Source organism: Pristis pectinata, chromosome 14, assembly GCF_009764475.1.
Source record: "Pristis pectinata isolate sPriPec2 chromosome 14, sPriPec2.1.pri, whole genome shotgun sequence".
NCBI lineage: Eukaryota > Metazoa > Chordata > Chondrichthyes > Rhinopristiformes > Pristidae > Pristis > Pristis pectinata.
In genome coordinates this window covers 50,697,021-50,710,905 of record NC_067418.1, presented here as the reverse complement: position 1 = coordinate 50,710,905, position 13,885 = coordinate 50,697,021, and the positions used below count along the sequence as shown (strand labels likewise).

Here is a 13,885-nt window from a genome sequence, read left to right as displayed (position 1 = left end):
GGTCGGAGGTGTGCTAGCAGCCCCCTCATGAGATCCCCGCAGGAGCTCCTGGGGACAAGTGTCCACCTTTAGCTCCTTCGCCGACGTCCTTCCTTCCACCACTGGGTGGGAAGGGGCGGGCTGGCCGACGACGGCTCCCCGTTCAGTTCTCACTGGGCCCCTCAGCTGACGAAGGTGCGGAACCGCACCCAGGTCTGGGCGGATCAACGCCAGGTAACCGGGCGCCGAGCACGGTCTGGAAATGACGGTTGGCAGCACCAGGGAGCCTGACTGTGGCACCAGCCTTTACTTTAACAGCTGTCCCCAGCAACTGGCAGCCCGGCCGGCATCGGCAGCCGGTAACCTCACCGGGCCACGCGCTGGGTGTGCAGGTGACCCCCGTCCTCCCTTCTCCCTGACGCTGGTGCAGTGTGGACAGGCAGGGGGTGATCACAGCAACACACGAACCACCTGGAGCCTCATCAACCCCAGGGGACAGATACATCTCAGAGCAGAAGTCGTCTTCCTTCCCGTTATCCCCGCGCGCCCAGGGTACGATGGGGCCATGTGCACCGGGGACACTCGGGCCGTGTGCACCCGGGGATCAACAGGGCTGCGTGCACCACTGGGGGACGATGGGGCCGTGTGCACTCAGGGGCGACAGGGCTGCGTGCACCACTGGGGGACGATGGGGCCGTGTGCACTCAGGGACGACAGGGCTGCGTGCACCACTGGGGGACGATGGGGCCGTGTGCACTCAGGGACGACAGGGCTGCGTGCACCACTGGGGGACGATGGGGCCGTGTGCACTCAGGGACGACAGGGCTGCGTGCACCCGGGGAATTTCACCAAGACGGAGCGGATCCCCCACTTGCCCCACTGGCCCTGAACCCCTCTGGACATTCTCCCCTCTCTCCCTGCCGGTGGGCACGGCCTCAGGTTTCCCGGAGCTCCCGTCCCCCCGGGGAGGGGGGGAGAGGGGAGGGTCCGTGCACGACCCTGGGGTGGCCCCATACGGACGGGACCCCGGGCACGGATCGGCCCTGCCCGGCTCCGGACGGTGGTGATGGGACGGTTGGGGGGGGGGGGTGGGGAGGGGGATGGGAGATGGTGGGGGACACCCACGGGGGTGGTCTCCCGGGCAACCAATGGCCCGGCCCAGGTCGCCCCGAGGCAGCGGCAGAGCCGATGGGAAGCTGTGTCCCTGCTGCTCCCCCCGCAACTCATCCCGGCTCGGGGAGGCACTGGGAGGAGAATCTGCCCGGGGGGGTGGGTGTGTGGTTAGGGTGGGGGTGAGGGTATTTGAGGTAGGCTGGGGGTGTGTGTGGGGTTGGGGTAGATGGGGTGGAGTGGGGGTGGGGTTGTGGGTGTGGGGTGGGGGATTTGTGGTGGGGGTGGGGAGGTGGGTTGGGGTGGGTGTGGGGTGGGGGTGGGGGGTGAGGTTGGGTGAGGTGGGGTGAGGGTGTTGGGTGGGCTGGAGTTGGGTGTGAGGTGTGGGTGGTGGTGGGGTGGGGGTGGGGTGGGGTAGGGGGCTGTTTCCTGCCCCTCAGTCTGCCCGGAGGTTTTCCAGGCTGGTTTTGCCGACTTACCACAGGAAACACACAACTTCACGCTGGGATCGTAGTATTCACTCACAGCGCACCTGTAGCAACCTGCCGAGACAAGGATTCAGGGCAGACGTGAACACCCGCTGTACTGACTTAACATCAGAACGTAACAGAGGATGCGCCAGGGCACCAGCTCTTCCCTGTGCCGGCGCCGTTCACTGACATCTCTCCTCTCCGCTGAATCCTGAACAACTGAAGCAGAAGCAACAATGCAGGAAGGACCCAGGCAGTCAGGCAGCATCTGCGGAGAGTCCTGTCTTGGGTCAGGGCCCTTCCCTCAGAACTGGGGGAGGAGTGGGGAGGGGGAGGTGACAGTCTCCAAAGCGTGGCTGGGGGAAGGAGTTGAGGAGCCCGACGGAAGTCGATACGGAGGTAGGTGCAGGCAGACCAGGTGACGAATTTCTCTTCTCCCCTCTCCCTTCAGGCAGAAGATACAGGAGCCTGAGGGCACATACCACCAGGCTCAAGGACAGCTTCTATCCCACGGTGATGAGACTATTGAACGGTTCCCTTATACGATGAGATGGACTCTGACCTCACGATCTACCTTGTTGTGACCTTGCACCTTATTGCACTGCACTTTCTCTGTAGCTGTGACACTTTACTCTGTACTGTTATTGTTTTTACCTGTACTACCTCAATGCACTCTGTACTGACTCAATGTAACTGCACTGTGTAATGAATTGACCTGTACGATCGGTTTGCAAGACAAGTTTTTCACTGGACCTCGGTACGAGTGACAACAATACACCAACACCAGTACCAATGAGAGGTGACCGTCAGGGGAGGGACATGAAGGAAACAGGGACAGGAAAGGCAGGGCGATGGGAAACAACAAGAGGGCAGTCCACCCGAAGGTGGAGAATCCGCGTTTGTTCCAGGAGGCAGCAGAGTGCCCCGGGCAGAAGGTAAGATGGTCGTTACCCGCAGTTTACGTTGAGCCTCACTATTCCGCCGGGGGAGGCTGCAGAGGAAGAGGTTGGAGGGGGAGCGGGATGGAGGGTTAACGTGGCATGTGACAGGGAGCTCAGGGTCACTCCTGCGGACCGGGCACTGGTGCTCCACAAGGCCATCACCCCGATCTGCGATTGGTTTCTCCAGTGCAGAGGAGGCCACGGGGTGAAGACCGAATGCAGTTCACTGATCTGGAAGAAGTGCGAGTGAATCACAGCCTCACCTGGAAGGGATGTTTGAGTCCCTAGATGGTGGGGAGGGAGCGGGTGAGTGGACCGGTGTTGCATCTCTCTCCATTCTCTGCACATTATGTGCCTATTCAAGAGGCTCTTAAATGCCTCCCCTTGGCAGCCCATTCCAGGCACCCACCAATCTTGCCCCACACATCTCCTTTGAACTTCGGGCAAGCACGGTAGTGTAGCGGTCAGCATAACGCTATTACAGTGCCAGCAACCCAGGTTCAGTTCTGGCCGTTGTCTGTAAGGAGTTTGTACGTTCTCCCCGTGTCTGAGTGGGTTTCCTCCGGGTGCTCCGGTTTGCTCCCACATTCCAAAGACGTACGGTTTAGGAAGTTGTGGGCGGGCTATGTTGGCGCCGGAAGCGTGGTGACACTTGCGGGCTGCCCCCAGAACACTCTATGCAAAAGGTGCATTTCACTGTGTGTTTTGATGTACAAGTGACTAATAAAACATACCCCCTCTCACCTTAAATGCATGCCCTCTGGTATCAGACATTTCGACCCTGGGGAAAAAAGATACTGCCTGTCTACTCTATCTATGCCTCTTGTAATCTTATAAACTTCTATCAGGTCTCCCCTCAGCCTCTGCCGCCCCAGAGAAAACGACCCTCGTCTGTGTGATATCAGAAACTCTCAGACCTGCGAACAAGCAAGTCAGCACACCAAGAATTCAGCACTCTTGCCTACAGTCCTCTGAACCCTCTACATCTGCTTCCTCATTATTCCCCCCCAACCCTTTAACAGCAGGTCACACGGGAGGTGGCCCAGATCCTGCAGGGACATCCTCTCCTCTCTCAAACCTCACCGCGATCAGCGAGTTCAGTGGCCGGGCCTCAGTCACCTTCAGACTTGTGACCCGGGCCTGGTGTCACCTGCCCAGCCCCGGCTCCACGGTTCCTGCCGTAAAATGGGTTTTAAATCGCCAAACGTTCCACTGCTTGAGTGAAAGTAAAATGAGCTGAAAAGGAGGAGTGAATGCAGACACTGGGGAATAACTGGAGAAGATTTTGACAAGGTTACATGCTCTGCACGATCGCCCCGTTCTTTGTTGCCTTTTAGGCCCCAAATGATCAACTCAGGAATGAGATGGTTGATGTGTGAGGGACCGTTGTGTGGACTTAAGTTGATAAATCACATCATCCAGAACCTGACACTGATGTAAACACAGAAATGCTTCAAAAGAAATATCTCCGCTCCACGGAGTTCACAGGCTCCGCCCGTCTCTTCAGCACCTTGCGCCTTGCCATTGCCTTGGTTCGGGGTTGGAATGAGCACTGGCCCAGAGACTGTGATCACTGGATCAACGCAGGCGATAAACTGGTGATTGCCAGCCCTGCGCCAGACCCGGTTGTCTGGTCGAGCATCTTACCTTCCATGTTGTTGTTCGGGAAGGCCCACAGGCTGTCAGGGCACAAGCACGGCTGGTAATGGCTCGGATGCCCCCCAGCCTCGGCCAGCTCTGAGTTGTTGCTCCTCGCTGGGTGGGTGTTGTAGTAGTCGCAGTACACGGCTGAAAGAAGGTAACGTGCATCAGACGTACCGCTCCAGACTCACAGCAAGGCATCAGTGTACCTGACCCTGCCCAGCCGCCTGACAGTACGGCCCTCAGCTCCACTCTCGGCAGCCAGGTATCCAGTGGTGCTGCGGAAGGTTTCGGGTGGCCAACGTACCCTTGGCCGGCACCCCTCGGATCGGTGAAGGGGGCGGAGAATGGTTGTGATTACAATAACCTCAGGATCAGGCAGTGCCAACCGCACCCCTGCAGCACCAACCGCACCCCTGCAGTGCTAAGCCCACCCCTGCAGTGCCAAGCCCACCCCTGCAGTGCCAACCGCACCCCTGCAGCGCCAAGCCCTCCCCTGCAGCGCCAACCGCACCCTTGCAGTGTCAACTGCACCCCTCCCTGAAGCATCAACTGCATCCCTGCAGCGTCAACTGCACCCCTCCCTGCAGCATCAACTGCATCCCTGCAGCACCAACCCCACCTCTGCAGCACCAACCACTGATGCCGGTGCCTCAAGACCCTGGAGTGCTCATGCTGGCTGCAGCCACAACACACCTTCAGAAGTCGGAGACCCTGAGGCCACAGATTATGCTGGAGGTCACTGAGTGATCACATTGGCCGGGGATGTAATGTCCGACCATGAAAGAGGCAAGGCTGCCCTTCCCCAGGTGGCGCTCGGGAGGTACCAGTGGGTGTGGTGCCACTGGGGGGGTGGGGGGAGGTGTCCTCTGCCCCCACCCTCTCAGCGTGCGGCTCGGTCAGGTTGGAGCGAGGAGGCTGCAGGCGGTCAGCACCAAGCGGCAAGCTCCAAGGGAAGAGCTTTAGTGACCTCACAGCCTCTTTGGTCAATGAAGACACCTCCATCCCACGTATCCCACAATGGCCCGGCAGCCCCTCACGATGCAATGCACTTTTACCTTCACCGAACAACGGGCTCCAGTGGATGAGATCCTGAGGGAAAGTTCTCATCCTCTGCAGCACCGAGAAAAGTGGAAGAATTGCCACCAAATACACTCCCGTCCCATCCCAACTCCCACAGGAGACCAGCCACTCTGCTGTGAGGACCATGTCACCTCACCCCATCCCATCCCCACCGACCCACTGACCATGTTTCCCTCTCTCCTGCAAGAGCCAGAACCTCAACTTCAGACAAAAAGCAGCAGACAGGCAGGGGGCAAGTCACATGGCACTGCTGCACAGAGACAGGCCCTTCAGCCCACCTAGTCCATGGCGACCAGGTCTTCTGCCTGGTCCCATATACCCACACCTGGACCATATCCCTCCAAACCCCTCCCATCCATGTACCCATCCAAACCTCTCTTAAATGTTACAATTGAACCCGCATCCACCACTTCCGCCGGCAGCTCGTTCCACACTCGCACCGCCCTCTGAGTGAAGTAGTTCCCCCTCAGGTTTCCCTTAAATATTTCACCTTTCAGCCTAAACCTCTGTCCTCTAGTTCTAGTCTCGCCCAACCTGAGGGGAAAAAGCTTGCATGCATTCACCCAATCTATACCCCTCATCATTTTGTATACTTTAGTAAGGCAGGCACGGTAGTGTAGTGGTTAGTGTGATGCTATTACAGCTCCAATGACCCGGGTTCAATTCTGGCCGATGTCTGTAAGGAGTTTGTATGTTCTCCCCGTGTCTGCATGGGTTTCCTCCGGGTGCTCCGGTTTCCTCCCACATTTCAAAGATGTACAGATTAGGAAGTTGTGGGCGTGCTACATTGGTGCCGGAAGCGTGGCGACACTTGCGGGCTGCCCCCAGAACACTCTATGCAAAATGATGTATATCACTGTGTGTTTCAATGTACATGTGACTAAAGAAGATATCTTATCTGATTCTCCTGCTGTCCAGGAAATAAAGTTCCAACCTATTCAACCTTTCCTTGTAACTCAGGTCCTCAAATCCTGGCAACATCCCTGTAAATTTTCTTGGCACTTTTTCAAGCTTACGTATATCTTTCCTGTAGGTAGGTGACCAGAACTACACACAATGCTCTAAATTTGGCCTCACCAACGTTTTGTACAACTTCAACATAACATCCCAACTCCTGTTCTCAGTGAACATGGAATATTACAGCACAGTACAGGTCCTTTGGCACACGATGTTGTGCCAACATTTTATCCTGCTCTAATATCTATCTAACCCTTCCCTCCCACATAGCCCTCCATTTTTCTATCATTCATGTGTCCATCTAAGGATCTCTTAAATGTCCCTAATGTATCTGCCCCCACAACCTCTGCCGGCAGTGTGTTCCACGCACCCACCACTCTCTGTGTAAAAGACTTACCTCTGAAATCCCCCTTATACCCTCCTCTAATCACCTTAAAATTATGTCCCCTCATTGTCACCCTGGGAAAAAGTCTCTGACTGTCCACTCGATCTCTGCCTCTTATCATCTTGTACACCTCTATCAAGTCACCTATCATCCTCCTCCTCTCCAAAGAGAAAAGCCCTACTCACTCAACCTTTCCTCATAAGACATGCTCTCCAATCCAGGCAGCATCCTGGTAAATCTCCTCTGCACATCCTCTAAAGCTTCCACATCCTTCCTATAATGAGGCGACCAGAACTGAACACAATACTCCAAGTGTGGTCTAACCAGAGTTCTATAGAGCTGCAGCATTACCTCGCGGCTCTTGAACTCAATCCCCTGACTAATGAAGGCCAACACTCCATACGCCTTATTAACAACCCTATCGACCTGTGTGGCAACCTTGAGGGATCTATAAACGTGGACCCCAAGATCCCTCTGTTCCTCCACACTGCTAAGAGTCTTGCCATTAACCTCGTATTCTGCCTTCAAATTCGATTATCCAAAGTGTATCACTTCACACTTATCTGGGTTGAACTCCATCTGCCACTTCTCAGCCCAGCTCTGCATCCTATCAATGTTCTGTTGTAACCTACAACAACCTACTACACTATCTCCTACACCACCAACCTTCGTGTCTTCAGCAAACTTACTGATCCACCCTTCCACATCCTCATCCAAGTCACTTATAAAAATCACAAGGCATCCCAGAACAGATCCCTGCGGGACACCACTGGTCATTGACCTCCAGGCAGAATATGCTCCATCTACAACCACCCTCTGTATTCTATGGGCGAGCCAATTCTGAATCCACACAGCCAAGTTTCCCTGGATCCCATGCCTCCTGACTTTCTGAATGAGCCTTCCATGAGGAACCTTATGAAATGCCTTACCAAAATTCAAATGCTTCACTAAAAGTGCCCTGATTTATGAATGCCAATGTGCCAAAAGATCTCTTTGCGACCCTATCTACCTGCGACGCCACTTTCAACGAGGAGTTCTGTTGACTTAAAGTTAAAAGCTGCTCTGGCAAAATCAAGTCTACAGCCAGCAAAGTAATGGATGGTGATTTCTGTGGCATTTGAGTTGAAGCACGATGGAGTGTGGTCATGCCCCAGGGAGGAAATGGCACAGGTCTGTGGCCCAAAGATCATTTGGGTTCAACAGGACAAGCTGACCGAGTCCCAGAGAAATCTCTGTCTTAAATCCACTGATGGTAACTCCCAAGGAACAAGGTTTTCCCCACTACCGAAGGGAATGTTGGGAGGAAATTTAACGTAATTTTTTTTGAGGTGGTGAATGAGACTAGACAGAGAAAGGAGAAAGGCAGTTTTCCTGCGTTTAATGCCAAGAAGAAAAATGAGGAGTTCTTAAAGGGGTTGAGACAATGACCTAATTTGAAGGGGAAGGTGTTTCATGATCTGGGTGGAGAGGCAAGGATTACTTTATGATTTTCTTTATTCGTCACATGTACATCGAAACACACAGTGAAATGCATCTTTTGTGGAGAATGTTCTTGGGGCAGCCCACAAGTGTCGCCACGCTTCCGGCACCAACATAGCACGCCCACAACTTCCTAACCCGTACATCTCCGGAACGTGGGAGGAAACCGGAACACCCAGAGGAAACCCACGCAGACACACAGGGAGAAGGTACAAACTCCTTACAGACAGTAGCCGGAGTTGAACCGGGGTCGCTGGCGCTGTAATAGCGTCACGCTAACTGCTACACAGATTGCTGGGAATGAAAGGTTCTCTTTGGCGCTTTAACTTTTATCGTGAACATGTTGAGAGAAGTGAGCACCAGCCCAGCCAAAGCCAGTCATTTCAGTAAATCACAGCATTATTTTTTTTATCACAAATCACACCTCTTTAAAAGATTTAATTGATTTAAGAAAAACTCACAGCAGAAGGCAGAGCTCCTCCAGTTGATGCAGACCCCAGCGTCCAGGCAGGCTTTAGCGTAGACTAAAACGGCTCCACATAAACATTCGCAGTCTCCAAATATTTCACACCCGCACGTGGTCTGCACACAACTTTCATAATATGGAACTCGATAAACCTGTGGGGTGGGGGGAAACGGGAGAAAGTGACATCTTTGGTCTGTGAAGAATCTCAGACACTGTGCTTGCTGGAGTACGGAGGCTTCAGGACCAGAAGAGGTGGAGGGAAGAGAGAAGGGGAGTTTCATTTTTGAACAGGGTGAACATCACGACAGTACTTAGAATATTCTTGGGCAATTGTCCATCGAGGCAACATGGGCGGAATTTGGGAATATTGTTTCTATTCCAGTCACCTTCTGCCCTATTCTCCCCCGTCCAATCAGATTTCACCTTCAACCACCACAAGATGCCCTGGTTTCAGCGGGACAGCCCGGCGTGGCAGCGGGAAGACTGCTTTCCAAATCCTTGAAATCGCCATCTCGGGAGGTTAATCTGTTCCAGTGCCCGGTCTCACGGTGAACCTCAGGATCCTGCCAGAAACGGTGAGCAAGCTCGGCTGAAATTAGCGCTGGATGCCTCGGTTACTCTTGTTCCATGAGCTCAGGTGAAATGATTGCTGCGTCAATAGGAAAACGCAAATGGGCCTCGATGGAGTGTAAGTCAGTTGTGTGCAGACACCAGGTACAGACGACGGAGTCGGATCGGGATGAAAGGGATGAATTACTATTGAATGGCCAGGATAAGCCTGCGGAGGAGTCGTTCACCTCTGACCCTTCCTGAGTGGGCCTTTCCCCACAGAGCCTGTGTCCGCACCAGAATGGATCTGCTTGTCATCTCCCGTCCCCCTCTCATTCTGGGAAAGCGGAGGGTGACTGGACAGACTTTGCTCAGTTGCCTGCACTTCTGTTCTTGGCCACGTTGGAGGGCTCATCATCGCGTTGAACTTCTGTTCTTGAGGTGAAAGTGCTGAGGCGGTGGCGGGGGGGGGGGGGGGGGGGGTGGGAGGGGCTTCGGCAAAGGAGGCTGAGCAGTGGTAAGGGTTAGGCAAGATCAGATCTTTTTAAGGTATCTTTATTGGTCATGTGCACATCGAAACACACAGTGAAATTCATCTTTTGCATAGAGTGTTCTGGGGGCAGCCCGCAAGTGTCATCACGCTTCCGGCACCAACATAGCACACTCACAACTTCCTAACCCGTACGTCTTTGGAATGTGGGAGGAAACCGGAGCACCCGGAGGAAACCCACGCAGACACACGGGGAGAACGTACACACTCCTTACAGACAGCGGCGGGAATTGAACCCGCATCACTGGTGCTGTAATAGCATTACGCTCACCCCCACAGACATCCTAAGCAAATGTTCGCAAAAGGAAAGCAGATAAACCAACAGATGCTGGAATGTGCAACAAGGGGGAGGGGCAGCAGCTGGAGGTGGTGGTGCACATTAGTACCAGCGGCACAGGGAGAAGAGATGAGGTCCCAAGGTGTGAATGTAGGGAGTTAGGAAAGAGGTTAAAATCAGGACCTCGAGGGTGGCCATTTCCGGATTCCTCCCAGTGCCACGTGCTGGCGAGGGCAGGAACAGGAGGATAGGATGGGTGACTGTGTGGCTGAAGAGTTGGTGCAGGAGGGAGGGATTCAGCTTCTTGGACCATTGGGATCTCCACTGGGGCAGAGGTGACCTGTTCAAGGGGGACGGGTTGCACCCGAACTGGAGGGAGACCAATATCCTGGAGGGGAAGGGGATTCACTAGAGTTACTCGGGAGGGTTTAAGCTAGTCTGGCAGGGGTGGTGGGTGGGAACTAAAGCAGTAGTGAGGCAGATGGGCAAGTTAAGGCAAATATAAACGTTACAGCCAGCAGTAGGTAGTTCAGACAGGGAACAAGGAAGGTCTTGCATTTACTTTAATGCAAGAAGCCTGACAGGTAAGGCAGATGAGCTCAGGGCACGGAGCAGGACATGGGACTGGCATATCACGGCTATTGCAGATACATGGTTGAGAGAGCGGCAGGACTGACGGCTCAATGTTCCTGGGTACAGATGCCACAGGGCCGGAAGGGGTGGAGGGAAGAGAGGAGGGGGAGTTGCAATTTTTGAACAGGGAGAACATCACAGCGGTGCTTAAGATATTCTGGGGGGATCGTCTATTGAGGCAACATGGGTGGAATACAGGAATAAAAGAAGTGAGTGATCACTCTGATGGGATTATACTACAGGCCCCTCAATAGTCAGTGGGAATTAGAGGAACAGATATGCAGGGAGATTGCAGATAGTTGCAAGAATAATAGGGCTGTAATAGTAGGTGATTTCAACTTCCAGGCACAGTAGTGTAGTGGTTAGTGTAACATTATTACCACGCCAACGACCTGGGTTCAATTCCCACTGCTGTCTGTGAGGAGTTTGTACAATCTCCCCTTGTCTGCGTGGGTTTCCTCTGGGTGATCCAGTTTACTCCCACATTCCAAAGAGGTACAGGTTAGGAATCTGTGGGCGCGCTATGTTGGCGCCGGAAGTGTGGCGACACTTGCGGGCTGCCCCCAGAACACTTGATGCAAAAGATGCACTTCACTGTGTGTTTCGATGTACATTTGACTAACAAAGAGATGTCATCTTACAATATTGACTGGGACTGCCATAATGAAAAGAACTTGGGTTTTGGGCAGATTTTATTAAATGTGTCCAGGAAGGTTTTCTCAAACAGTCTGTCGACGGCCCGACTCAGGGCTGGGGTTGGGGTGCAACACTGGGCCTCCTATTGGGAAATAAGCCGGGGCAAATGGCTGGTGTGTCAGTGGGGGAGCACTTTGGGAGCAGTGACCATAATTCGGTCCGTTGTGGAAAGAGATGGGACTGGTCCACAAATTAAAATTATATACAGGCCTCATTGAAGCCTACCGAATATTGAGAGGCCTGGATAGAGTGGACATGGAGAGGATGTTTCCAGTAGTGGGAGAGTCTTGGACCAGAGGGAACAGCCTCAGAATAGAAGGACATCCCTTCAGAACAGAGATGAGGAGGAATTTTGTGGGAGAGTCTAGGACCAGGGGACACAGCCTCAGAATAGAAGGATGTCCCTTCAGAACAGAGATGAAGAGGAATTTCTTTAGCCAGAGGGCGGTGAATCTGTAAGATTCATTGCCACAGGCGGCTGTGGAGGCCACGTCATTGGGTGTATTTAAGGCGGAGGTTGACAGGTTCTTGGTCAGTAAAAGGCATCATTGGAGAACAGGGTTGAGAGGGAAAAATAAATCAGCCGTGATCGAATGGAGGGGGTGGACTCGATGGGCCGAATGGCCCGATTCTGCTCCCTTGTGGTCTAAAATCCTAAACTGAGGCAAGGCAAATGTTGACAGCATTCGATGGGAACTTGCAGAAGTTGCCCGGCAGAGGGGTGTTTGCAGGTAAAGGGACAGCTGGCAAGTTGAGGTCTTTTAAATGTGAGACAGGGAGAGTTCAGGGTCAGAGTGAGGGGCAAGGCTGGCAGGACTGGGGAACCCTGGTGGACCAGGGACATTTACGCTCTCAACAGGAAACAGAAGGGGGCATGAGTCAGGTTATAGGCAGCCGGAATCAGGCAAATCCCTTGAGTAGAAGGGATGTAGGAGCACACTCGAGAGAGAAATCAGGAAGGCAAAATTCGGGCTTCGGAAGGTGAGGGAAAGCAGAATCTTCAAGAGCTTCTATAAATATAGGGACATGTTCAGCAAAGCTTTGTGGGCCGAAGGGCCTGAATTGTGCTGTAGTTTTTCCACGTTTCTATGTATATTAAGAGCAAAAACGGAACTAGGGAGAGAATAGGATCCCCTTGAGGATCGAGGATCACGAGAGACAAACAGTCTACATTTGAGGTTGAGACCCTTCAACCATCTGCTTCAGTTCCTTCAGCAAACTTGTTTTTTGCCCCAGATTCCAGCATCTGCAGTCTCCTGTGTCTCCAGTGTGGTCGTCGTTGTGTGGAGCCACAGGAGGTGGGCAGGGGTTAAATGGATAGCTCGTCTGTGTTTACAGTGGAGAAGGTCACGGCAGCTAAAGACTTGACGGAAATGGATAGTGATGTACTGAAACATACCCACATTACAACAGAGGAGGTGTTGATTGCCTTAAGGTATATTAAGGCGGATAGATCTCCGGGGCCTGATCAAGTTAGCTTAGGACATGGTAGGAAACTGGGGAACAACTTGCGGGGGTCCTTGCAGAGATACTTGCATCATCTTTAGCCATGGGTAGGGTACCAGAAGACTGGAGAAAAGCTAACAGGGTGTCTTTATAAAGGGCTGCAAGGACAAGCCAGGGAATTACAGGCCGGTGAGCCTAACATCAGTGGTGGGAAAGTTACAGCAGGGGATTCTGAGAGACAGTATCTGTCCACATCTGGGAAGGCAAGAACGGATTAGGGACAATCAGCACGGCTTTGTGTGTGGGAGATCATGTCTTGTGAATTTGATTGAGTTGTTTTGAAGAGGTGACCAAGAGGATCGATGAGGGCAGGGCAGTGGATGTTGTCTGTATGGACCCTAGCAAGGCCTTTGAGGGCAGGCACGGTAGTGTACCGGTCAGCGTAACGCTATTACAGCGCCAGCGACCCAGGTTCAATTCCCGTTGCTGTCTGTAAGGAGTTTGTACGTTCTCCCCATGTGTCTGCGTGGGTTTCCTCCGGGTGCTCCGGTTTCCTCCCACATTCCAAAGACGTACGGGTTAGGAAGTTGTGGGCGTGCTATGTTGGTGCTGGAAGTGTGACGATACTTGCGGGCTGCCCCTCAGAACACTACGCACAAAAGATGCATTTCACTGTGTATTTCGATGTACATGTGACTAATAAAGAGATCTTATCTTATAAGGTCCCACATATTAGTCTGGTCTGTAGAATCTAGGGTGAGCTAGCCAGTTGAATACAAAGTTGGCTTGATGGTAGGAGTCCGAGGGTGGTAGGGAGGGTTGTTATTCAGATCGGAGCCTGTGACCAGTGGTGTGCGGCAGGGATCGGTGCTGGTCCACTGTTGTTTGTCGTCTGTGTTAGTGATTTCGATGACAGAGTTGTTAACGTGGTTAGTCAGTTTTGTGGATGAAACCCAAATTGGTGGTGTGGCGTACAGAAGGATATCCAAGATTGCAACAGGATCGAGAACAGTTGGGGAAGTGGGCCGAGGAATGGCAGATGGACTTTAACCGGGACAAGTGCGAGGTGTTGCATTTTGGTAAATTAAAGCAGGGCAGGATTTGCAACTGGCAAGACCCTGGAGAGTGTTGTTGGACAGAGAGAGACCAAGGGGTAAAAGTACTAGTCCCGTGAAAGTGGCGACACAGGCAGACAGGATGGGGAAGAAGGCATTTGGCACGCT

The 13,885-nt window shown here is 53.2% G+C and overlaps 1 protein-coding gene across 1 annotated transcript in view; it reads right to left on the bottom strand.

Moving 5' to 3' along the window:
* Positions 1 to 914: 914 nt before the first annotated feature.
* The window catches only part of LOC127578013 (mucin-6-like), a 121,571-nt gene continuing 108,600 nt past the window's right edge, over positions 915 to 13,885 (bottom strand). The window contains exons 23-27 of the mRNA XM_052029719.1: positions 8,507 to 8,663; positions 4,148 to 4,288; positions 1,569 to 1,631; positions 1,101 to 1,236; positions 915 to 978 (exon numbers count right to left, since the gene is read on the bottom strand). Coding sequence (XP_051885679.1) covers positions 915 to 978; positions 1,101 to 1,236; positions 1,569 to 1,631; positions 4,148 to 4,288; positions 8,507 to 8,663 — 561 coding nt within the window. The remainder of the gene's footprint in view (positions 979 to 1,100; positions 1,237 to 1,568; positions 1,632 to 4,147; positions 4,289 to 8,506; positions 8,664 to 13,885) is intronic.